This window comes from Dipodomys merriami, unplaced genomic scaffold, assembly GCF_024711535.1.
Source record: "Dipodomys merriami isolate MVZ:Mamm:240054 unplaced genomic scaffold, mDipMer1.0.p SCAF_45, whole genome shotgun sequence".
NCBI lineage: Eukaryota > Metazoa > Chordata > Mammalia > Rodentia > Heteromyidae > Dipodomys > Dipodomys merriami.
This window is the reverse complement of record NW_027206013.1, coordinates 2,770,063-2,796,040: the sequence shown is the minus strand read 5'-3', so window position 1 is coordinate 2,796,040 and position 25,978 is coordinate 2,770,063. Positions and strand designations below refer to the sequence as shown.

The 25,978-nt window shown below is 46.5% G+C and overlaps 1 protein-coding gene across 1 annotated transcript in view; it reads right to left on the bottom strand.

Moving 5' to 3' along the window:
* The window catches only part of Cdc45 (cell division cycle 45), a 29,879-nt gene extending 3,972 nt beyond the window's left edge, over window positions 1-25,907 (bottom strand). Inside the window, exons 1-15 of the mRNA XM_069994342.1 lie at window positions 25,831-25,907; window positions 25,654-25,713; window positions 25,391-25,483; window positions 23,763-23,900; window positions 19,679-19,822; window positions 18,530-18,585; window positions 14,089-14,137; window positions 11,766-11,827; window positions 10,126-10,176; window positions 8,186-8,305; window positions 6,447-6,578; window positions 5,323-5,421; window positions 4,552-4,713; window positions 1,950-2,088; window positions 1,721-1,804 (exon numbers count right to left, since the gene is read on the bottom strand). Coding sequence (XP_069850443.1) covers window positions 1,721-1,804; window positions 1,950-2,088; window positions 4,552-4,713; window positions 5,323-5,421; window positions 6,447-6,578; window positions 8,186-8,305; window positions 10,126-10,176; window positions 11,766-11,827; window positions 14,089-14,137; window positions 18,530-18,585; window positions 19,679-19,822; window positions 23,763-23,900; window positions 25,391-25,483; window positions 25,654-25,713; window positions 25,831-25,881 — 1,440 coding nt within the window. The 5' untranslated portion in view covers window positions 25,882-25,907. The remainder of the gene's footprint in view (window positions 1-1,720; window positions 1,805-1,949; window positions 2,089-4,551; window positions 4,714-5,322; window positions 5,422-6,446; window positions 6,579-8,185; window positions 8,306-10,125; window positions 10,177-11,765; window positions 11,828-14,088; window positions 14,138-18,529; window positions 18,586-19,678; window positions 19,823-23,762; window positions 23,901-25,390; window positions 25,484-25,653; window positions 25,714-25,830) is intronic.
* Window positions 25,908-25,978: the final 71 nt, after the last annotated feature.

The following is a 25,978-nucleotide window of genomic DNA, read 5'->3' as shown; positions in this document are numbered from 1 at the left end:
GTGCAGAATGCACTCAGCACCCAGGAGCCCTGACAGCCAGGCCACTTCCCTCAAACCTCCAGAAATGAGTACTTGAGGCCAACATGACACGTTGGCCCCAGCCTCTAGTATGCCCTGGCAGTCCCTAACAACTCTTTCAAGTTCTGCTGTAACTGGCACCTATTCCAAGAGTTCCCCAGTACCCCAGCTTTGCCCCACTCCTTCCTGTGTGATGTGTGCCTCTAACTTTATGTGCTTATGCCCCATGTGGTCCCCTCCTACACACACACTGCCTTGAGATGGAGACCCTGAGTGTCATACCCACAGCTCTACAATTCGCAGCCAAGACGACCTACTGTTCTGGTTTATGCAGGACTGAGGATGTTCCAAGAAGCAAATGGGGATGGTAGTTGCTCCCAAACAGGGCCCAGTGCATGCTGGGAGTCAATCAATGCCTGGTGATTAAATGTCTGGATCCTATAAAGTGACTGCTTGCTCATCAGAATTACATCACACATCTAATAAATGAGGAGGCTAAACTTCGAACCAAGGCCACAGGACTTCAAAGCTTATGTGGACATTTTGGTCCTTTCTAGGTATCCACAGGGGATTGGTTCCAGAACTGATACCAAGACCCAGGGATGCTTAAACCCAGGATCTATGTATATCTTCTTGTATACTTTAAACTATCTTTAGACTATTTATATTTACTACAATGCCTGTACATTGCTTTATCTGCATAGACTCAGCAGTACAATAAATTCAAGTTTTGCTTTTAAGAATTTGAGAGAGAGGGCTGGGAAGGTGGCTCAGTGGTAGAACGCTTGCCTTGCATGCCTGAGGCCCTGGGTTCGATTCCTCAGCACCACATAAGCAAAAAGAAAAAAGCCGGAAGTGGCGCTGTGGCTCAAGTGGTAGAGCACTAGCCTTGAGCTGAAGAGCTGAGGGACAGCGTCCAGGCCCAGAGTTCAGGCCCCACGACCGGACCCAAAAAAAAAAAAAAAGAATTTGAGAGAGAGAGAGAGAGAGAGAAAGAAAGAGAGAGAGAGAGAGTGTGCATGCTGGTATAGAACTTGAACCCAGGACCTAGGTGCTGTGCCTTAGCTTTTTCACTCAAGGTTGGAACTCTACCACTTGAGCCATACCTCCACTTCTGACTTTTTGCTGGTTAATTGGAGATAAGAGTCACACAGACTTTCCTACACAGGCTGGCTTTGAGCCAGAGTTCTTAGATCTCAGCCTCCTGAGTATTTAGGATTATAGGCATGAGCTTCTGATGCCTGGATAGAATTTTTTTTCCAGAAAGTTGTTTTTTTGTTTGTTTGTTTTAAATTTGTGTTGTGGGTGGAACCCAGGGCCTCATTCCTGAGCTACATCCCAGCCTTTCCGAAATATTTTTGCAAGGCAAGCGCTCTACCACTGAGCCACCTTCCCAGCCCCCGCAATATTTTTGATCCAAAGGTGGTTGAGTCTGAGGAGATAGAATCCATGGAGCCATGTAATCATCATCACTATACTCAAAATCATGACTTGGACAGCTAGTGATAAAATCAGAGCTTGTGGGAAATAAGACTCCTAAGGGTCAGAGGAGTACAATTTAGTCCAGAAAAAGCAAAGGATATAAGCAAGCCTCACAGGTGGAGAATTGCCACAGGCAGCTTTCAGCCATTATCTAACTCATAAAATACACATGGAGCATGGGTGCTCCTCCCCCCAGGGCCCTGCCTACACAGTTCCTCACCGAGTACACAAAGGACTTGAGCAGGTTTCTGCTGAGCAGGCTCAGGGATGCAGGTTTGGAGAACAGCATGACATCTGGAGTGCCCTATGTGAGGGAATGGAACAGACCATCAGAGGTGGCACTGGTAAGCATGGCCTGACTTTGGGCACTGGGATCTGAGAGGGGCATAGATGGTCAAAGGTGGCACTTGCAGGTGGGGGCCAGTGCCATGCATCAAGACAACCCTGACCTCCATGAGGGAGCAATAGAGGAAAGGTCCCTGGGAGATGACAAGATTGGTGCACAGGCAGCTGGCGATGGTTTGCTGGGTGGCTTGTAGCTGCTTCTTGGCAAGTTCTAGGCCCAGGTACAGCTTATCCAGGTTACTCCTGAAAGAAAGCGGACATTTAGCTTGCTTGTCCAGAACTGCTGATATAATGCCAAAGTCACAGACAGACTGTTTGGTTCTTGGTTCAGGAAGGGATTTAGGGATAACAGTTTTATCTTCTTAGTTAGGCAAATGGTTCGAGCCTCTATTCTAGCTATTTGGGAGGCAGTGATGGGAGGATTGCAGTTTTGAGGCCAGCCCAGACAAAATACAACTTTGTGAGACTTTATCTCAACCAATGGCTGTGTCTACCTGTCATCACAAGCTACTGGGGAAATACAATGGCTGGGCATAGTGGCACAGGCTCAAATAGGAAGATCATATTCAGGCCATTCTAGGCATTAAGACTCTTATCTTGAAAATGACCAACACAGAAATGGCTCAAGGGGTAGAATACCTGCCCAGTAAGCACAGGTTCTGAGTTCCAACCCTAGTACCATTAAGAAAAAAAGAAGCCAGTGCTGGTGGCTCACGCCTGTAATCCTAGCTACTCAGGAGGCTGAGATCTGAGGATAGCACAGTTCAAAGCCAGCCCAGGCAGGAAAGCCCATGAGACTCTTATCTCCAATAAACCACTCAGAAAACCAGAAGTGGCGCTGTGGCTCAAGTGGTAGAATGTTTGCTTTGAGTTGAAGAACTGAGGGACAGTGCCAAGGCCCAAAATTCAAGCCCCATGATCGAAAAAAAAAGAAAAGAAAAAAGTTTCCCTCCTGAGTTCCCCTTCATATAATAGGAAGGAATAGAAGGGTGGGAAAAGGTGCTGGCATCAGGAGACAGGAGACTAAAAGCCCACAAAGGAGGTCTCAGGAAAGTGCCGGAGGGTTCTGGCAGAAAGGAAAATTGGGCAAAGGGCAAAGAGAGCACAGGGACCTCTACCCCACCCAGAAAGACTTTTATTCTTCTATTGATGAAGAAAAGGTTCCCCTCTGAATACATGAAGTGAACGCTCTGGAGAAATAGGATCCTTATGCAAAGCCTCTCTCTGTAGCAATTAGGAGTATAAAAGGGTCCTGTCTGCCAAGATGAAGTGATGTTTTCCAGCCTGCAAACTATGTCTAGACATGCAGCCAAGATTCCTAAATACAAAAGACACTAGACCATTTGAGAAACACTTATGGAGTGTTTAAAAAAAAAAAAAAAGTGATCCTGGAGGAAAAAGATAACTGGAGCTAAACAAAACTGATAAAAATCTAGTATCTTCAGAGAGATTTGAGTGGCTATGACATTCCTAAATCAAGAACAGGATACTAGGAAAAAAGAATCAGAAATCAGCTGGGTGCCACTGGCTCATGCCTGTAATGTTTATTACTCAGGAGACTAAGTCTAAGGATTGCAGTTCAAAGCCAGCCCAAGCAGAAAAGTCTGTGAGCGCTTAACTCCAATTAACTCCTAAACAAGTAGGAAGTGAAGCTGTGGCTCAAGTGCTAGAGCACTAGTCTTTTTTTTTTTTTTTGGGGGGGGTCCAGTCGTGGGGCCTGAACTCTGGACCTGGGCACTGTCCCTCAGCTCTTCAGCTCAAGGCTAGCACTCTACCACTTGAGCCACAGCGCAACTTCCGGCTTTTTTCTCTTATGTGGTGCTGAGGAATCGAACTCAGGGCCTCAGGCATGCAAGGCAAGTGCTCTACCACTGAGCCACCTTCCCAGCCCTAGAGCACTAGTCTTGAGGGAAATAAAATGCCCAGGGACAGGCCCTGAGTTCAAGTCCAGACTACTACAAAAAAATAATTCTGAAAATGTGTGAAGATTAAAATTCTCTTCAATATCCATGAGACCTATGAATTTTAAAATGTAAGGCAAAAATGTAATCATTGGGAAGCCCAAAAAGGAAGAATAAAAAAAAAAAAACTGATGCTGCTGGGTGCTGGTAGCTCATGTCTGTAATCCTAGCTACTCAAGAGGCTGAGATCTGAGAGTCACAGTTCAAAGCCAGCCCAAGCAGTAAAGTGCTTGAGACTCTCATCTCCAATAACTACCAGAAAACCAGAAGTGGAACTATGGCTCAAAGTAATAGAGCACTAGCTTGAACAAAGAGCTCATGGACAGTGCCTAGGCCCTGAGTTCAAGCTCCAGGACCAGCCAAAAAAAGAAAGCAGGGGGTGGGGGTGGAAATTGGGAGGAGGAGGTGCGGGGGGGCGGGGAGGGAGAGAGAGAGAACAAAAGTAAGATGGTGTTATAAGTTTGTACTTTAAGCACTCCAGAGGCTGAGGCAAGAGGATCATGAGTTTGAGGCCAGCGTGGACTACCAAGTGAGACTCTATCTCAAAATGATGTATATTGAGGATTGGCTGGCAGCGAATCAGGTGTCACCACTCTAGTGGTGATTCTGACTCTCATACAGTAGGACCAGTCATCCTCACACCTAGGGAATCCCAGCAACTGACCTCCCTCCCTATACAGTGTGAGATTGAGGAGTAGGCCCAGGACCTCCCAAGGGGGTAGCAGTCCCTAGCCACACCCACTACCTGGAGAGACTATCTAGAGCCTGGATAAAGTGATCCGTCTCTGAGCTGTCCTTCTCCGGGTTCTCCATCAGAGACATAGTGGCAAAGACCACATCACTGGCCAGGAATTTATGCTTGAACCCAAAATGGATGCTGAAAGTCTGTACACGCATGTCTTTCATCCTGTCACAAAAGAAGTAATGCACTTGTCAATCTCTAGTCAAAGGCAAACTCTCCCAGCCAGGCCAAGCCAACAAATATCCTAATGTTCCTTACAGGTCCCCAGTAATGTTCTATGATAATTCTGCTTAGAGGATGAGGTAGGTTAGAACACCAAACATGCCAGCCCTGCAGACCAGAGCAGCTGGCCACCTGCCTACAGCTGCTCAGCTGGCCTTGGGCAGAGCAATATAAACAAGCATGGAAATGGATTTGGCCCAGCAAGTCAGCTAGGCAGGAGTAGCCAATCCCAGGGGACTTAGAAGTACCCAACGACCTGTGTAGACAGAGCTTGACTGACCCTGGCTCTAGAGGCCCACTTCCTGACTTCAGAGGGATAAGCTGGATCAGACTTACAGCTCCAGGATTTAAGGATCCTAAAACTTATAGGCACTTTTTAAAAAGGTGTGTTTTTGGCCCAAAGAGAACTCCAAAACTTCAGGCAGAACTGGTCTCAAGAACATGCTTGTTTATGCATTCTTAAGACTTCATTTTTGCACTATTTTTAGGAATACAGTTAAAATAGAAGCCCTAGCTTTAAAGAAATTTAATTGAAAAAAAAAAAGTATTTACCCAAATTTGTTTGCAGATTCTTCAATCATTTCTCTTAAGTTCTCCTTCAAGGAGATGTCCATGGACTGAAACTTCTGCTTGACCTGTTTCAGGGGTAGGCTGGAAAGAGCAAGCTCATGTCACTTGAGTGAGACTGCAGTGGCACCATGAGGAAGGGAAACTGTGCAGGCCCGCCAGGGATGTCCTGGCATAGCCACTCAAGCAGCATCCTAAAGGATTTGAAGAACTCCCAGTAGAAGAAGCAACAGCTCCATTTTTTTTTTTGGTGTTGGTGATGGGGCTTTAAAGTCATGGCCTGGGTGCTGTTCCTGAGCATTTTTTGCTCAGGGCTAGCGCTTTGCCACTTGAGCCACAATTCCACTTCTGGCTTTTTTCAGTGCTTAAAATTGAAGATAAGAATCTCATTGCCGGGCTGGGAAGGTGGCTCAGTGGTAGAGTGCTTGCCTTGCATACATGAGGCCCTGGGTTCGATTCCTCAGCACCACATAAGCAGAAAAAAAAAAAAAAGCTGGAAGTGGCGCTATGGCTCAAGTGGTAGAGCGCTAGCCTTGAGCTGAAGAGCTGAGGGACAGCACCCAGGCCCAGAGTTCAGACCCATGACTGGACCCCCCCCCCCCAAAAAAAAAGAATCTCATTGACACCTAATGGCTCACGCCTATAAACCTAACTACACAGAAGGCTGAGATCTGAGTATTAAAGTTCGAAGCCAGCCCAGGCAAAAAAGTCCCCACACAAGGCTCTTACCTCTAATTGACCACTCAAAAACCAGAAGTGGCACTGTGGCTCAAAGTGGTAGAGTACCAGCCTTGAGCAAAAGAGCTCAGGCACAGCACCCACGTCCTAAGTTCAAGCCCCCTGACGGTAAAAAAGTAAAATTAAAAAAAAAAAAAACAAAAAAAAAAACAACTTTCACAGACTTTCCTACTCAGGCTGGCTTTGAACTGTGATCCTTAGATCTCAGCCTCCTGAGCTGCTAAGATTGGTAGCAGGAGTTACCAATACCCCCACAAACTGCTCTATTTTTACAACCAAATGAGTCACAGCAAAGTGGAGGGAATTCTCCTGGGAGGTGATCAAGTGTGGGGGTGGGGGGTGGGGGGTTTCAGGCCAAAGTAATCACTTACCCCATGTCTGCAAGGAACTCCTGAAGCCGCTTCTGCCCATGCACAGACCAGAGCTTGAACCTGGCTGCAGTATAGCTGGTGTTGCACAGACTGTCATGGAGGGACCAGTGCTGGTAGAGTGCCAGGCAGAGGCTGGGCCAAGGTCAAGGAGCACATGTGGTATTGCTACTTGTTACCTGCTTGGAGCTGCATAACCTGGGCATATACGGCCTCACCTATGACACTCTGCTGAGAGTGTGCTCCCTTGCTAGGGCCTGCCTGCACAACCAGGTATGGGACTGCTTAGGTAAGGGTGATGTGCAGTGTGGTGACCTATGTAAGGAGCCTGTGAGGTTGTGAGAACACAGAAATCCCCTACTAACAGATGACGAAACTAGCTGGGTGCTGGTGGCTCACGCTCGTAATCCTAGCTACTCAGGAGGCTGAGTAAGGATAACCAGTAGATGCCAGCTTAGGCAGGAAAGTCAGAGAGACTCTTATCTCCAGTTAACCACCAAAAAGCTGGAAGTAGAGACATGGCTCAAGTGGTAGATTGCTAGCCTTGAGCAAAAAAGCTCAGAGACAGTACCTAGGCCCTGAGTTCAATCCCTAGTAGTAGCATGCACAAGCATGTATGTGTGTACATGCGCACACACACACACACAAAACCATGAAAAAGTGATGAAGAAACGAAGATGCAGGGGCTCTGAAGAGCTCTCTGATGGGTACAGAAAGCAGTGAGGGCCACATACAACAGGGAGACTGAGTGGCAGAAGCTCAGGTTGCCATCCCGGCCTACCCACTCCTGGCAGACCTAATCCTGTCCACCTTCTGCCCCTCCTTGAAACCTCCCCATCCTAACCCTCCTTTTTTTTTGGAGGGGGGGTGAGTGTGGGAGTAGGAACTAGTATTAGGGTTTAAACTCAGGGCCTAGGCATTGTCTCTTCGTTTTTCTACTCAAGGCTGTTGCTTTAAACCACTTGAGCTGCTTCTAGCTTTTTGGTGGCTAATTGAAGATAAGAGTCTTCAGACACTTTCCTGCCATGGCTGACTTGGTATCTTGATCCTTAGATCTTAGCTTCCTGAGTAGCTAGGATCACAAGCCACCGGTGCCCATCTTCTTACTCATCTTTGTTGTTGTTGTTGTTATTGTTGTTGGTTGTGAGGCTTAAAACTCAGGGCATGATCCCTGTCCCTGAGCTCTTTTCAAGTATAGTATTCTACTACTTTGAACCATAGCTCCACTTCAGGTTTTTGAGTGATTAATTGGAGATAAGGGTCTCACAGGGATTTCTCTGCTTGGGCTGGCTTCGATCTGAAATTCTCAGATCTCAGCCTCCTGAGTAGCTAGGATTACAGCTGTGAGCCACTTGTACCCAGCTTACTCATCTTCTTACTTTTCCCTTCACCACTTGCGGCTCTTGGGGGTAGTTGTGACCATGAGTGGTCTTCATCACAGGTAGCACCTCCACAGAACTCAGGCTGCCCTGCTTGCTTCCTGCTCACGACCACTCTAGCCCCTTGCCATCACTCTGTGGGACAGTCAGGTGTCTCTGCTGCCTCTCATGGGTCCTGGAGAATGCTGTCCTCTTTGTGTCTGAGAAGTCCCTGCAGCTTCATATACAACCAGTCCATCCACTCTGGGAGGCAAACATGTTATAAGCAGATGGATGGGGGCAGGAGCCCTTCACAGTGACTAAGCAAACAGCACCCAAGCAGGGGGTGCTGCTTACATCCCAGGGTCTGAGCTGCAAGGATACTCATACTCAAAGGAGATCCGAGTACAGTCCACAGAGAGTGTGTTCTCCTCATCCTCATTTCGGTGATTGTGTCGGGATACGTGGCGCTGCAGGATGCCAACATCTGTCACATACTTCATTCTAGAAAGAAAGTGCTTCAAACTGGGCTGGCTTCCCTTCCAGGCTCAGAGTCTGCCTGCCACTCAGGCTGTTTCTGCACAATGACTGAGGAAGCTTGGCTACTTCTGCACAGAAACTAGGCAGCCAGGAGGGCAACAGCAGACAGAAATAGGCAGGACCTGTCGGATAGGAGCCAGTGCTCATGCCTGTAATCCTAGCTATTTAGGAGGTTGAGATCTGAAGATCTGGGTTGGAAGCCAGCCGGGGGCAGGAAAATGTAAGAGACTCTTGTCTCTAATTAACCACTAAAAAACTAGAAATGGAGATATGGCTCAAATGGTAGAACACCAGCTTGCGAGCAAAAAAGCTAAGGAAGCCAGGTACTGGTGGCTCACACCTGTAATCCTAGTTACTCAGGAGGCTGAGATATGAGGATCATGGTTTAAAGCCAGCCCAGGCAGGAAAGGTCTTGAGACTTTTATCTCCTATAGAAACTACTCAGAAAGAGCTGGAAGTGGCACTGTGGCTAAAGTGATAGAGTGTTAGCCTTGAGCACTGAGAAACTCAGGGACAGAGCTGACCCTGAGTTCAAGCCCCAAGACTGGCAAAATTTAAAAAAAAAAAAAAAAGGAAAGAAAAAGAAAAAAGCTAAGGGACAGTATCCTGGTCCTGAGTTCAAGTATTGGCACAAGAAAGAGAGAGAGAGAGGGAGAGGGAGAGAGAGAGAGAGAGAGAGAGAGAGGAAAAAAAGGCAGGAAGGGCTCTAACCTGGCCACATAATCGTTGAATGTCTCTTGAGAGACTAGCCACTCAGTTAAGCAGCCATACCTCCTAAGTGACAGGAATCTACAACAGAGCATGCAGACCCACGAAGGTACTGCTGGCAAGTGCAATGGGAATGGGCCGATCCCTTGTTACCTGAGGTTACCTGCCAGTGACAGAGCCCATCACTATACATACTAGGGTGTTTCTAGAAGTCCTATTATATACACCCCATGCTATCCACAACACAGAAGGACTGGTAGACAGTGCCAATGCAGTGGTCGAGGCAGCAGCCCGAGCACTGAGGCTTGAATCCATCCAAACAGGGGAGGAGGACAGGGGAGACAGGACATCAGGAATAGAGGTTTCTGCCAACTACAGGAGGAACCTGGGAACACATAAAGAATGTGCCAGGTGACAGATTAAAGACATCTGTGTGGGTCCCCTGGGAGTGGGTCAGGACCTCGGGGATGAGGGCCCTATCAGTTCTCTTCCATGACTTCCTTGATGGAAGTGGAGACAGATGATCCTCAGGAGGGACAGAGGACAGAAGATGCCCCCTCCCCACAGCCCGTAACTGGAGTGATAGCCTTTCAGCTCATGGTCAGAGTCCAACAGAAGGGGAGCCTGTCATAGGCATTGATGGGCAAAAAGAAGTTGCTTCATGACAGCCCACTTGAAGTCCTATAGAACCTTCTCCTTAGCTGTTATCAACCCCACATTCTCTGGCAGGCCACTCAGGGGCTTCGCTTCCCCCTTCCCTGCTAGCAAACCACCTCTCCCTTACAGTGCACCATCCCCGGACCTGCCTCTAAGCCTTGCCTTGAGAACAGGAGACAGCCCCTCCTCCCGCCAATGGCGCCACCTAGTGGACTTCTTGGGTGGTAGAGTGGCTTTAAGCCCTTTCTTTGGTGACAAGGATTCAACTCAAGGAGGAAGGTCAGCCCTTCCCCATTCTCTGTAGGACCCAAGTGATACTGCCTCTCCTCTCTGCTGCAAGTTCAGAGACTGTCACACATGCCCACAGCGCAGGCAGACCTGGGGTGCCTGACCCAGGGAAGTTAAAAACATATCCTTACTGTGTGATTTTGTCTTGCACCCATTGGTCTGTCAGTCCAACGATGGCCCACCTAGAAGGAGAAGAGGTGATGAATGCAGCTGCAGGCTACCTAGGCTTGGCAGAGCCTTTAGTGTGCAGCTAGGTGGGGGGAGGGGCAGCACAGGCTCAACACTTTTAGGAGACCTTTAGTGTGGCATGGCCTCCTGACTTGTTATGCCCACCCAGGATTTGCAAGTAGTTAATACTGAAACTTCTTTTCTGCTGTGATGGCATTTAGGATTTTTACCTTCCTTCTAAAGAACCAGGGGCTAACCTAGGCCAAGTTAGCCGTAGGTGTTAGAAGAAACACAAGGGTGGCCACCCAGTGCTAGAGCAATGGTTGGATAGCCATAAACTAGATTCAATTCCTCAACACTACATAAGCAGAAAAAGCCAGAAGTGGTGCTGTGGCTCAAGTGTTAGAGCGCTAGCCTTGAGCTGAAGAGCTCAAGGACAATGCCCAGGCTCAGAGTTCAGGCCCCACAACCGCAAATAAAAAAATACAAAGAAACAAAAAATCAAACCACCAGGGACTGAACTGAGTGTCAGTGGCTCACACCTGTAGTCTTAGCTACTTAGGAGGCTGAGATCTAAAGACTGAGGTTTGAAACTAGCTTGGGCCAGAAAGTCCATGATATTTTTTTTTATTGTTATTGTTGGTCATGAGGCTTGAACTCTGGGCCTAAGCCCTGTCCCTGAGCTCTTCAGATCAAGGCTATTGCACTAACCACTTTGAGCCACTGCACCACTTCCAGTTTTCTGTTGGTTAGTTGGAGATAAGACTTTCCTGCCAGAGCTGGCTTTGAACCATGATCCTCAGATCTCAGCCTCCTGAGTAGCTAGGATTACAGATGTGAGCTACCGGCACCCAGCTCATGAGACTCTTACAGCCACCAAAAAGCTAGAAGCAGAGCTGTGGCTCAAGTGGTAAAGAGTCAGTCTTGAACAAAAAAGCTAAGGGACAATGTGCAAGCCCTGAGTTCAAGCCCTAGTACCAGCACAAAAACAAACAAAAATAAAAAGTATCAAGGACTGACAAAAGCCATAGGCCAGTACCCTAATGTCCAGGCAATGATAAAGAACCCTTAAACCTAGAGATAGCCCTATACAGTCCCCTGAGACTGATTCCACAAAGATCAAGTCAGGCCACATCCATATTCTTCTCACTTATAAAGACTGCACTTTGTTTCCAGAGCAGTACAAATCTACAGTCACTGGCCTTGACTTACTGATCTATGTGATGAAGCCTGCCTGCAGGCTGCACAGAGAAATGAAAGGCAAGAATGGTTTTCTGTATCTGATTTTAAAATGTGCCAGGCCTGTAGCGATGCCTATAAAGGGTTGTCTTGTTCAGATCACACTTCTTCAGCAACCTGAATCTACCAAGCAGAGGCACTGTGTCAGGGGTGGGAAGAGGGTAGCTGCACCTGAGCAGCACCATCCATGCTCTGAGTTTGTGTTAAGGCCCCAGAGCCACATACTTGACCTGAGGAAGAGTAGGCGCATGCATAATCCCAGTCAGGGGCAGCGTCTGCCTGGGATTCCCAGGGAGTACCATGTGGCTCTGACCTTAGCTGGTGGCAGGGATCTCAACATGGAGGATGTTTGGTGACTACCTACCAGAGCATGTCATTCAGGTCCTTGGACATCATCCACGCCAAGTCAAACATCACCATTGCCGACTACGAGGAAAAAGAGAGGCCAGAGGCCAAAGGCAGCTGTGTTCATGGGAAAGCAACACAGTATCTGAGCTAGCAGGGACCTACACAAGCTCTTGCATATGGGGAGCACTCATCAGGGAGGAGTCCAGCCTGACATAGGAGTAAGCTAACACTAAGGTAAGGGAAAGATGAAAGTAACACAGTTGGCCTGCACATTCTCCTCCACTGTCAACTCTGTGCATCTTAACATGTGTAAGGGAAGACAATGCCCCCTGGTGGGAAGTCCTGGTGCAGCCCTGGGCAGGGAACTATAACTCTCACAGGGTGATGCCCAAAGCAGGTGCTGTCTTCCTTCTTATGCTGTATCTGTTCTATTCCCACTTGACTGGCAGCTTCAAATACATTCCCAAGAAGGCCAGTGAGGCAAGAGGGAGGGACCTCAGGACTCTGTGAGGAAGGTCTTTCCATTGATGCTTTCCATGATGGCACTTAGCAACATCTGAGAGGAGGGTATGAGTTTATAAGAGTATAAGAGGGGCTGGGAAGGTGGCTCAGTGGAAGAGTGCTTGCCTCGCATGCATGAGGCCCTGGGTTCTATTCCTCAGCACCACATAAGAAGAAAAAGCTGGAAGTGGTGCTGTGGCTCAAGTGGTAGAGCACTAGTTTTGAGCTGAAGAGCTGAGGGACAGCACCCAGGTTCAGAGTTCAGGCACCATGACTGGCAAAAAATAAAAATTAAAAAAATAAATAAAAAAGAGTGTAAGAGAAAAAGTGTCATACCAGAAGACTCTAAAGCCATGGGCTTCCTCAGGGACAGGATTTCTTTTCTATTTTAATTTTTATTGGTCATGGAGCTTGAACTTGGCCTGGGCACTGTCCCTCAGCTCTTCAGCTCAAGGTAAGTGCTCTACCACAGTTCCACTTTCGGTTTTCTGGTGGTTTACTGGAGATAAGAGCTCACAGACTTTCCTGCCCAGGCTGGCTTTGAACTGCGATCATCAGATCTCAGCCTCCTCAGTAGCTAGGATATCAGGCGTGAGCCACTGGCACCTGGCTAGGGATAGGATTTCTAACAGGACCATATCTGGAGGTATTATCTCTGAGCAAATGCCATCACCCTCCAGAGAACCCTTGCTTAGAATTGTCCATTTGCAAGGGCTCAGCAGAGAGGGCCAAAGGATGACAAACTTGATGATAAAAAGAACGTGAGAAATACAGTGGTGAGTTCAAGATCTAAGGGTAAAATTCTAAGAATGAATATAGAATGTTTTATTGCATACTCATTTCTAGGGCTACTTAAGGTCCAGAGTTCTGTTCAATACTAAGAATCAACACAGGCCAGGTGCTGCTGGCTCATACTAGCTACTCAGAAGGCTTAGATCTGAGGATCAAAGTTCAAAGCCAGCCAGGACAGGGAAGCCAGTCCTGGACAGCAAGCCTCTTATCTCCAATCAACCCCAAAAAGCTGGAAGTAGAGCTGTGGCTCAAGTGGTGGAACACTAGCTTTGAGCAAAAAAGTGCCCAGGCCCTGAGTTCAAGCCCAGGTATAAGCATAAAAAAAAAAAAAGAAAGAAAACAAACACAATAGGTTTTCTATACAAAATTCTGTTTCATGACATACATAATGATATATGGGGTAAGTCCAGATTTATCTTCCTGATACAGATTTAATCTATTCTTTAAACGCTGAGCAAAAATAGTAACTGCTGAGCCAGGAGCTCATGTCTGTAATCCTAGCTACTCAGGATGCTGAGATCTGAGGATTACAATTGAAAGCCAGCCCGGACAGGAAAGTCCATGAGACTAATTAACCACCAGAAAACTCAAAGTGGTGCTATGGCTCAAAGTGGTAGAGTACTAGCCTTGAGTAAGAGTTCAGGGACACGCCCATGCCCTGAGTTCAAGCCCCACGACTGACAAGAATAAAAGAAAAGCCAGAAATTGAGCTGTGGTAGAGCACCAGTCTTGAGCAAAAAAGTATAAGGGATAGTACTCGGGTCGAATTCAAGCCCCAGTACTGGTACACATATACCAAAACAAATAAACAAACCCCAAAGTCCAACTACCCTAAGTCCCAAAGTCAACAACTATCTGTATTTTCTTCACATAGGAATGTAAAGCCAGAGATGTTGTACCTCTGCCCAAGGCCACACAGCCAGAGGCTGTGCAGTAATGATTCAAGCCAAGATTTTATGGCTACAAAATCTTTGTTCCTTCCTCATATTTCAGGACTTTGACTGCCAGTCACAACTTTATAGTGAATTTTAACTACTGGAACTTACCGATGTCCCGTGATATTCATACTGCTCATAGTCAAAGAGGATGTCTCTCCTGTAATGATAGAAAATGTGGGTCTAAACTAGAAGACAGAAAGCATTTAGAAAAACACTAAAACCTCTGTCTTCAAAGAGATGCAAATTAAATCATGGTACCATTTATTTACACTTATTAACTCTTCAGTGGAGTGTGGACATACAACACTGAGAAGGCAATAAAATCCATACAAATTGCTTGTGACAAGCAACATAAAATGCCCTGGCAGGAAATCTGAAGGAACAACACAACTTACTATGTGCACAATTATAACTATAGCCTTATTTATAATGGGAAAATACTGAAAGTAATCTATAGTTCAAGTAAGGAGTTAAAAGGCTAGGTGTGGTAGCATACACTGGTAATCCCAACACTCAGTAGTCAGGAGGGTCACAAATTTGAAGCTAAACCAGGGTATGAAAGTATATGAAGGGATATGAAGACAAACTCTGCCTCAAGATAGAAAGTGAGGGGCTAGGAATGTGGCTTAGTAGTAGAGTGCTTGCCTAGCACGCATGAAGCCCTGGGTTTGCTACCTCAGTACCACATAAACAGAAAAAGCTGGAAGTGGTGCTGTGGCTCAAGTGGTAGAGTGCTAGCCTTGAGCAAAAGAAGCTCAGGGACAGTGCCCAGGCTCAGAGTTCAAGCCCCAAGACTGCGCCCCCACAAAAAAAAAAAAAAAAAAAAGAATAGAAAATGACAACCTATCCTTCCTTCCTTTCTCTCTCTCATCCTTTCTTTCTTTTTTGTAGTATTAAATATTGAACCTAAGGAGTTGGACCCTATGTCATACTGAACTCTGTACGTATATATAATTAACATAGTAACAAAGAAATCAAACATTAAAAAAAGAGAAAGTGCCAATTAAATATTAAGCAGTTTACAAAGGTTGTTCAAAGCTATTAAAAATAGTTATCCTCTGGATACTGGTGACTCCTATCTGTAATCCTAGCTATGAGAGATAGAGACAGAGACAAAGACAGACAGAAACTGAGACAGAGAGGGAAGGAGAAAGGGGGAGGGAGGGAGAGGGAGAGAGAGAGAGGGGGAGGAGGGAAGGAGAGAGAGAGAGAGAGAGAGAGAGAGAGAGAGAGAGAGAGAGAATGAGTTTTGAAATTAGTCTGGTCAGGAAACTCTAAGAGACTCTTATCTCCAATTAACCATCAAAAAGCTAGAAGTAGTTATGGCTCAAAAAGCTAACAGACAGCTCCCAGGCCTTGAGTTCAAGTCCCAGTACTGGTTATATGCTGGGTGCCAGTTACTCATGCCTGTAGGATTACAGGCTATTCAGAAGGCTGAGATCTGAGAACAAGATTCAAAGCAAGACTATCGCAGAAAAGCCCATGAGACATTTATGCCCAATTAAGCAACAAAAGGCTAGATAGAGGTAAAGGTATGTCTCCAGAGGTAGAGTGCCAGCATGAGCAAAAACACAAAATGAAAGTACAAGGCCCTGAATTTCATGCTGGTAATGGCACAAGAAAGAGAAAGAAAGGGGAGCTGGGAAGGTGGCTCAGTGGTAGAGCGCTTGCCTTGCATGCATGAGGCCCTGGGTTCGATTCCTCAGCACTACATAAGCAAAAAGAAAAAAGCCGGAAGTGGCGCTGTGTCTCAAGTGGTAGAGCGCTAGCCTTGAGCTGAAGAGCTGAGGGACAGCGCCCAGGCCCAGAGTTCAGGCCCCACGATCGGACCCAAAAAAAAAAAAAAAAGAAAAAGAAAGAAAGAGAGAGAGAGAGAGAGAGAGAGAGAGAGAGAGAGAGAGAGAGAGAGAGGGAGAAGAGGGGGCAAAGTCCCAGTCCTTGGGAGGCTAAGGTAGGAGGACTTGCAATTTGAAGCCAGCCTGAATTACATAGTAAGACTGTCTCAAAAATAGTTATATCCAGGTCAAAAAAATTAGAAGCAGGGCTGGGAAGGTGGCTCAGTGGTAGAGTGCTTGCCTTGCATGCCTGAGGCCCTGGGTTCGATTCCTCAGCACCACATAAGCAAAAAGAAAAAGCCGGCAGTGGCACTGTGGCTCAAGTGGTAGAGTGCTGGCTTTGAGCTGAAGAGCTGAGGGACAGTGCCCAGGCCCAGAGTTCAGGCCCCACGACTGGACCCCCCCCCAAAAAAAAATTAGAAGCATCTGTGTGTGTGTATATGCTAGTATTGGGGCTTGAACTCAGGGCCTGGGTATTGTCCCTTAGTTTTGTCACTCAAAGCAGCTGTTCTACTATTTGAGCAACACCTCCACCACTTAGTTTTTTGGTGATTAACTGGAGTTAAGTCTTGAAGACTTGAACATCAATTCTGAGACTTCAGCTCCTCAGTAGCTAGGATTACAGAAATGAACCACCACTGGCGCCTGACCTTAGAAGGGTGTGTGTGTGTGTGTGTGTGTGTGTGTGTGTGTGTGTGTGTGTGTGTGTGTGTGTGTGTGTGTGTGTGTGTGTGTGTGTGTGTGTGTGTGTGTGTGTGTGTGTGTGTGTGTGTGTGTGTGTGTGTGTGTGTGTGTGTGTGTGTGTGTGTGTGTGTGTGTGTTTATGTTGGTTGTGGGGCTTGAACTCGGCCTGGGTGATGTGTGTGTGTGTGTGTGTGTGTGTATGTGTGTGTGTGTGTGTGTGTGTGTGTGTGTGTGTGTGTGTGTGTGTGTGTTTATGTTGGTTGTGGGGCTTGAACTCGGCCTGGGTGATGTCCCTGACTGAGCTCTTCAGTTCAAGGTTAGCACTCTACCACTTTAAGCACAGCGCCAATTTGGGTTTTCTGGTGGTTAACTGGAGATGAGTCTTCTCACAGACATTCCTGCCTGGGCTGGCTTTGAACCATGCTCCTCAGATCTAAGCCACTTGGGGAGCTAGGATTATGGGCATGAACCACCAGCGCCTGGCAGAAACATATTTTGATAATGTAAAATGTACACAACTCAGAAAGATAAACCCAAATTCAGACTCTCTTTGAACTGTACAGTGAGCTAATGTGTTATTTTCACTTATCTTTTGTTTATTTTTGTTTTCTTTAAGTAGTTGCACAAAGAGGTTTCAATTTCATGTGCCTTTTCTCACTTTCTGGAGTGGTTTTACACTGTTTCCTTACAGGAAAGGGTGAGTCCTGGGCTGGAGCAGCGGGGAAGCAGAGCTGGATGACCCTGTGAGGCCTTTAATGAGGGTCCAGCCAAGAGTCCCCCTGCACCACCTTGACAGCACTGCTGCATGTTCAACTAAAGCTAGAATAACCCTTCAGATATTTTCCATTTTAAAGCCCTTTTGTTTTCCTTACATTTGCAATTAGGGAGAGGAATTATGGATACCTAAGTTCTGTTCAGACTTCTTTTTTTTCTATGAAAAGTTTAACATAATTGGGATCTACTTACTATTTATGAAGATTTTGCAAATAAAAGTATTTACAGCTAAAAACTGGGGCATCTGGAATCCTAGTTACTCAGGAGGCTGAGATCCAGAGGATCTTTGTTCGAGGGCAGCACAGACTGAAAAGTCATGAAGACTTCATCTCTGGGGCTGGGAAGGTGGCTCAGTGGTAGAGCGCTTGCCTTGCATGCATGAGGCCCTGGGTTCGATTCGTCAGTACCACATAAGCAAAAAGAAAAAAAAGCTGGAAATGGTGCTGTGGCTCAATAGAGCGCTAGCCTTGAGCTGAAGAGCTGAGGGACAGCGCCCAGGCCCCACAACTGGACCCCCCCCCCAAAAAAAAAAGACTTCATCTCTGAAATAACCAGCAAAAAGCTGGGCTGGAGACATGGATCAAGTAGTAGAGAACCATCCATGAAATAAGCAAGCAGAGGGAGGCCCTAAGGTAAAAGCCCTAATACTGGAAAAACAAGAAGGAGGAGGAGGAAGGAGAAAGGAGAAAGAGAAGGAAGGAGGAGAAGGAGGAGGAGGAAAAACAACAATAACAACAACAACAACAACAAAGAAAATCACAAGCTAGGTTCTAATCGATCATACCTGAGGATCATGGTTCAAAGCCAGCCTAGGCAGAAAAGTGTGTGAGACTCTTATCTCCAATTAACCATCAAAAAGCCTAAAGTGGAAGTGTGGCTCTGGTGGTAGACATCATCCTTGAGTGAAAAAGACAAAGAATACGAGGCCCCGAGTTCAAATCCAAGTCCAGCACCACCGAAAGAAAAAAAGTACCTACACCTGAAAAGTCTAACAATAAGCCAAGAGCTAAAGGCCAGCATCCCACAGATGCCACTGATGACCTCTGGGCCTGACCCGTCACTCTTGGGACCACACTTGGAGTAGCTGGCCTTGATATGGTAAAGTAAAGGAATTTTTCCTAAGATGGAAAACAAAACTAATAAGCAAGCAAACAAAAACTGCAGGCAGCATGCAGGAAACACAAAAGGCCTCAGAGGCACCAGAAAGCCGAGGGAAAACAGGCTGCTGACACTGAGACGATGCCGGACAGCCTCACCTCCGAGCCTCCCACTCTCTCCGCTGCCTCCGCTTCATGGTTCGCTCCACTATCTCCTGGGATGGGAACAAAGAAAACAGAAAGTTGAGCAAATGTACCACAAATTCACCCCCACATCCTGAGCAGGTTCCATCTCAGACCCCTGAGGTCAAATGTAGGGCACGTTTGGTGCCCCTGAGCACAGCCTGCTTTTGGAGAAGGGAGAAGTGAAGGCATGGCAGAGCTGGCTCCTTCTGGCATCCTGGCACTGTGGACAACAGGGGCAGAAAATCAGGGGACCCTAGATGTCCAATGCCCACAGCTCATTGCTTGTGTAAACACACAAGCAATTGTGTAAACACAGGTGCTTGAACTCAGGGTAGGCACCTGCTCTTACTCGTTTTTTTGGCACACAGTTGGCACTTTACCACTTGAGTTACAGAAAGAGAGAGAAAGAGAGGAGAGAGAGACCCAAAGTAGGTGTGTGCAGTGGGCTTGGTGTTACACACCTATAATCTTAGCCCTCAGAAGGCTGAGATTTGAGGATCGCAGTTAAAAGCCAGCCCGGGCAGGAAAAGCTGTAAGACTCTTATCTCCAGTAAACCACCAGAAAACCAGAAGTGGTGAGGTGGCTCAAGTGGTAGAGTGCTTGCCTTGAGCTAAAGAGCTCAGGGATAGCACCAAGGCCCAGAGTTCAAGCCCCACAACTGACAAAAAAAAAAAAAAAAAGGCTAAGCAGGATGATTATTAGTTTGAGAATAAGCTGTCTGAGCTTCACAGCAAGACCATGCTTCAAAAGTAAAAGCCAGATGCTTGTGCCTTACTCCTATAATCCTAGCTGCTCATGGCTTGAAGGCACTTCTGTAGAAAAATCTGAGACACTCTCATTTCCAATTAACCAGCCAAAAACCAGAAGTGGAGGTATGGCTCAAGTGGTAGAGTGCCATCTGTGGGGGGGGGGGGGGAAGCCATAGCCCAGAGAGGTCCAGCAACTTGCCTGACGCCACAAAGCCAGGATAGCAGAGCCCAGGGTCAGTTTCCATACCTGCTAACTCAACTTCCTACTGCTCCAGCTATGCCAAGGCCCCCAGCTATGTCCCCCAGCAAGCTCTGACCTCTGACCTCTGGGAGTATAGTTTCCCTAGAATGCTGCAACAGACCCAAACACACCTCTTCTAACCGTGTACGCTTCTCAGAAGGCTCAGACCCATCACTGTCATTTCCTGAAAGCTCTTCATCTTCTGCTTCATCCCGAAAGATGTCATCATAGGCAGGAACTTCAAGGTCATCATCTTGTTTAATGAGTAATTTGATCTAAGTTTCAAACAAAAAACAATCGGGTTTCTTTCTTCCTTGACACAGAACTATGCTCATGATGTGTTCTTTTCCCACAGAGCATGATCATTTCCTAATTTTCTACTCCTGTTTTATTTTTTTCCTTTGGTGCTCATAGTGGGGCTTAAACTTGGGGGCTCATACTCCTGCTTGGTTTTTTCACTCAAGCCTGGTGCTCTATCACTTCAGCCTCCACTTCTGACTTTTCACTAGATAGTTGGAGATAAAAGTCTCCTGGCTAGTTTCCAACCATGACTCTCAGATCTTAGCCTCCTAAGTAGCTATGATTATAGGTGAGAGCCACTAGTGTCTGGCTTTTCTCAATTTTCAGTATGTACACATAGCTATGGGTGAAGAGCTACAGACTTCTCAAGCACTTTTTTGTTTTCAATCCTGCTCAATGAGGCCAAAGCCACAGAGGTACACCACGTGTGTAGAAATTAGGAAAATCTGAAAACAAGCTTTTGAACACCACTTACGATCTACATTCAGTTTGCAAAGACAGCTCTCTTTTAGGAGACATATCAACACAATTATTATCTCATAACCTGGCTTCTGTGAAGATGGTGCTAGGGTTTGGATGTGGTTTTTGCACTGGAAGTTTGGTCCACAATATGTGGTGTAGAATCCTTAGGACATGGGGCCTAAGTCAGGTGCTGGTGGTTCATGCCTGTAATCTTAGTTGCTCAGTAGGCTGTGTCAGCCTGGGTAGACCAATCAAGAGACACTTATCTCCAATTATCAGCAAAAAAATGTGAAGATGTGGCTTGGCTACTATGTTGGAAATGAACTATACAGTAATTATAATCCCTCTGTACATCACCTTTATAATAACAATAAAGTAAAAATTATGCAACTTGTGGGTGGGGATGAGAAGGAAAAACTGAAAGAGAATGAGGAAAGGAGGTAATATTGTCCAGAAAGAAATGTACTCTTTATTTGACATATATAACTGTAATGCTCTGTACATCACCTTTATAATAATTTTAAAAAATTTAAAGAAAAAAGAAAAAGCCTTGAGCCAAAAAGCTAAGCAAGAGAGAGATTGTCCCTGAGTTCAAACATTATTACCCGGTGAAAGGCATGGGGAAAGACACAGGGCCCAGTGGATAATTAGTTCATTGAGAGCTCCACCTTACCAAAGGAACAATGCTGTGTCCATTAGCTACTCTGAGCACGAGTAGGTTACTAAGCTTCCTCAGTTTGCTATCTTGCTTCTTATCTCACTGTGAGATCTCTCTGTACCTGTCTCTCTCCCTTCTTCCCTGTCTGTCTCACACACACATTCCAGTTACTATGGTACCATGATCAGGCCTCTTTTCTTTTTTGTTTTTTAAATTAATTAATTTATTTATTTTTTGGTTGGTTGTGGGGCTTGAACTCTGGGCCTGGGCACTGTCCCTGCGTTCTTCAGCTCAAGGCAAGCACTCTACCACTTGAGCCACAGTGCCACTTCCAGTTTTCGAGTGGTTTATTGGAGGCCCAGGCTGGCTTTGAACTGCAATCCTCAGATCTCAGCCTTCTGAGTAGTAGCTAGGATTACAGGTGTGAGCCACTGGCGCCCGGCTTCTCTTTTCTCTATCCAGCATCAGGAATTTTGTCTCTTTTTTTTTTTTTTGGGGGGGGGGGTGGTGTTCGAACACAGGGCCATTTGCTTGCTAGGCTAGCAACATACTGCCGTACACTGCCTGAAGCTGTTTTTCTGCTATTTTGGGGGCCTAGCGCTGTCTCTCAGCTCTTTAGCTCAAGGCTAGTGCTCTACCAGAGCCATAGCATCATTTCCGATTTTCTGATGGTTTATTGGAGATAAGAGTCTCACACTTTCCTACCCAGGCTGGCTTTGAACTGTGATCCTCAGATCTCAGCTTCCTGAGTAGCTAGAATACAAGCGTGAGCCAACCCTACCCAGCTTCTGCTAGTTATTTTTAGGATAGGGTCCTGCTTCCTGTCAGAGAGTGACATACCTACTTTTTTGTTTTTTGCCAGGCCTAGGGCTTGAACTCAGGGTTTAGGCACTGTCCCTGAGCTTCTTTTGTTCAAGGCTAGCACTCTACCACTTAAGCCACAGCGCCACTTCTGGCTTTTTCTGTTTATGTGGTGCTGAGGAATAGAACCCGGGGCTTCATGCATGCAAGGCAATCACTCTACCACTAACCCACATTCCCAGCCTGACATATCTACTTTTATGTTTCCCATCATTGCTGGGTGACAGGCTTGCACCACTACATCCAGCTTCTCTCTTTCGGTAAGTCTCTAGGACTTTTCCTGTCTGGGCTGGCCTGGAATTGCAATCCTCTTCATCTCAGCCTCCTATATAGTTTGGGATGACAGGCACCCCCTACTGCACCAAGCTATCAGTTAAGAAAGGATTTGGACAGGGTGCTAATGGCTCACATCTGTAATCCTAGATATTCAGGAGGCTGAGATCCGAGGATTGTGGTATGAACCTAGCCTGGGCAGGAAAGTCCACAAGAATCTTTTTTTTTTTTTTTTTGGGTCCAGTCGTGGGCCCTGAACTCTGGGTCTGGGCGCTGTCCCTCAGCTCTTCAGCTCAAGACTAGTGCTCTACCACTTGAGCCACAGCGCCACTTCCGGCTTTTTTCTTTTTGCTTATGTGGTTCTGAGGAATCGAACCCAGGGCCTCAGGCATGCAAGGCAAGCACTCTACCACTGAGCCACCTTCCCAGCCCTCCACAAGAATCTTATCTCCAATTAACCATCAGAAAACCAGAAATAGGGCTGTGGCTCAAAGTTATAGAGCACTAATCTTGAGTAAAAAAAAAAGCTCAAGGAGGGGCTGGGAAGGTAACTCAGTGGTGGAGCGCTTGCCTTGCATGCATGAGGCCCCGAGTTCGATTCCTCAGCACCACATAAGCAAAAAGAAAAAAGCCAGAAGTGGCGCTTTAGCTCAAATGGTAGAGCGCTAGCCTTGAGCTGAAGAGGTGAGGGACAGCGCCCAGGCCCAGAGTTCAGGCCCCATGACCGGACCCCCCAGAAAAAGGGAGGGGGGAAGGATCTTGCTTGTTAGACAGGCACTCTGCCATGTAGGCCACAGCTGGGAAGTAGCTCAGTAACAAAGGACTTGCCTATCAAGTGCAACAGGTTTGAGCCCCTGTGCCAAAAAAGAAAGGATCTTGCCAACATCTGCCTGGACCAGCCTTGAACTGGGATATTCCCATTATCTCAGGTAGTCTCTTACAGCAGACTAAGACAGATGTGAATCCTTTTTTTCTTTTTGGCATCAGTCCTAGGGCTTGAACTCAGGACCTGGGAGCTGTCCCTGAGCTTTTTTGTTCAAGGCTAGCAATCTACCACTTGAGCCACAGCTCCATTTTTGTTTTTTTGCTGGTTAGCTGCAGATAAGAGTCTCATGGATTTTCCTGCCAGGATAGCTTTCAACGGTGACCCTCAGATCTCAGCCTCTTGAGTAGCTAGGATTACAGGTATGTCACCAGCACCCAGCATGAATCCTCTTCTACCTAAGTGACTACAAACCTTAATTTCTCTTGGAGAGATTCCCTCTATGGGAAATTTGGAGGTCTGAATAATTTGTGAGTGGAAAATTAAATCAAAGAATGCTTAGGTAGCTGCTCTGGGCTAGGGTACATGCTCATTGCCCAGGGGTTCAAACAATAAGCGCAGTAGAGCCATAGCTTACTAAGTTCTGATCCCTACCTGTCTCAAGTCAAGCGAATTCTGTATACATCAGAGAAAGAGAGAGAGAGAGAGAGAGAGAGAGAGAGAGAGCGCCAACTTTGGGTAGACAAGACCAAGTGCTTATGCTGAGATGATTCTTAGTTCCATGTGGAAGATGGACACACATGTTGCCCAGAAGACTATGTGTAATGGTGTATGTGGCAGACAAAAGTACAAACCGTGGGGAGAGCATACAAGACAAGAGGCCAAAAGGCCTGGATACCTGCGTGTCATTGTACACATTCACAACGTTGACTGGCCTGTGGGTATCACATATAAAGAATATGGTGTCTTCATCAGGCTGGAGGATATCCAGTAGGTCTACATTAGCTCCACAGTTGATGAGAACAAAATAACGGAACTGAAAAAAGAAGGGACACATTGAAGCACTAAGGAGGCCCCTTCTCCTTCACCCCTAAAGCCTCCCAAGCCCTAAAGCTGAGACATATTCAGCCCCTGACCAATGGTAAAGGGCTTAAGAGTTTGAGCAGACTCAGCAGGCTATTTCTTTTCCAAGATAGAACTGTGACGCAGGCTCTGGGTTCTTTCTGCATCTGAGAAGCATGCAGAAGCTTGCCAAACTTGTCTCAGGCAGAGGGTCAAGGAGCTAATGAGGCTTACACCAAGATCCCAAACACATAATGAGGTCTCTTTCTAAATCTTAAATGAGTTGTATTGCCTTGCTATACTAATAGCATTATACAAGTTTACGTTATGAGCAAAGCTTGGGCATACCAAACTTAGTTGTTTTTTTTTTTATTTTTGGTTCCTGTGCAGGACCTCACCTTCTCACTTTGTTTTTTGTTTTTTTCCTCTCAAGGCTCATGCTCTACCACTTGAGCCACATCTCCACTTTGGTTTTTTTTTTTTTTTGCTGGTTAACTGGAGATAAGAGTCTCTCTGATTTGTCTGCCTGGGTTGGCCTCAAACTACGTCTCAGTTCTCAGCCTACTGAACAACTAGGATTACAAGTGTGAGCCACTAGCACTCAAAGTCTCACACATTATAGACACCTAAACATGAAGTCCTTTATCAGACTCTTGGTATTACAATAAAACCGTTCTTTATTGATACTCAACTGAAGTTATAACTGACATTTCCTAGGGAAGAGTGATCTCTCCCCAAACTATCTAGAAGTGGCCAGGGACTCCAGGTATCTTTTTCCATGCCCCAACCTCTCTCCAAAGGTCTCACAATGTCCCATCTTTTATTTGGCCTCATGCAGAAATGGAAGAGTCTTAGCTTCTACTGCTTATTCCAAAAGAAGAATATGTTCATAGATTTCAAGTTGGAAATTATGCTACATTTTCTTGATGAGATAACATAAGATAGGGTATATTAAAAGATCTTAGAAACAAATTAAGCTTAAGGTTGGCTGCTGTCCACCTTCAAAGATTCTAGGCAAGTCCTATGAGACTCTTATCTCCAATTAATCAGCAAAAAGCCACAAGTGGAGCTGTAGCTCAAACAGTAGAGTGCTAGCTGTGACCAAAAAAGTTCCGAAGCCGGGCGCTGGTGGCTCACGCCTGTAATCCTAGCTACTCAGGAGGCTGAGATCTGAGGATCACAGTTCAAAGCTAGCCCGGGCAGGAAAGACTGTGAGACTCCTATCTCCAATAACCACCAGAAAACCGGAAGTGGCACTGTAGCTCAAGTGGTAGAGCGCTCGCCTTGAGCTGAAGAGCTGAGGGACAGCGCCCAGGCCCAGAGTTCAAGCCCCACGACCGACAAAAAAAAAAAAAAAAGTTCCGAGACTGTGCCCAGGTCCTGAGTTCAAACCCTAGGACCGGCACAATTAAAAAAAAACAAACACTAATTGCAATTCAGTAAACAGATTCTAAAATTTCATACCTGTTCTTTATGTTCAAGAAATGCTGATTCAAGTTCTTGCCACCCAGAAACTGGAACAAGCGTATATTGCACGTGGTCACACTGAAACAGGGTCTGGCAAGACAGTATTTTAAAACCTGTATTTAGAATGTTCATGATTGATCTTGAACGATACCAGAAACAAAAGCAAAAACAAAAACACGAGGGAGCCTCCCCACTCCGGCTCTGTTACATCCTAACCGCTCCCCCCTCGACGCCCACCTCCTGGGAACTGCCAGGCTCACCTGCAGGATCTTGCAAGAACACAAAGCGTCCACGTCCGACGCCACGAACAGTAGGACCCTCTGTAGGGGAACGTACAGGCGAGCTGAGCCATCCCCCTTCCCACCCACCCACCGCCGCTCGCCCTCATCCCTGCCCCTCAGATAATGCCTCAAGCAAGGTCTTGGATTGGTACTCACCTGGTTTTGGACCAGCTCGTAGAACTCCTTGCGGAAATCGGACACGAACATAGCCACAGCAGCCTGATAACCTACGCTCCGGCTGACACTCAAGCCACCTCCCCCTCTTCCCCCCCACCTCCCCCGCCCCGCGGCAGTCAAGACTCCC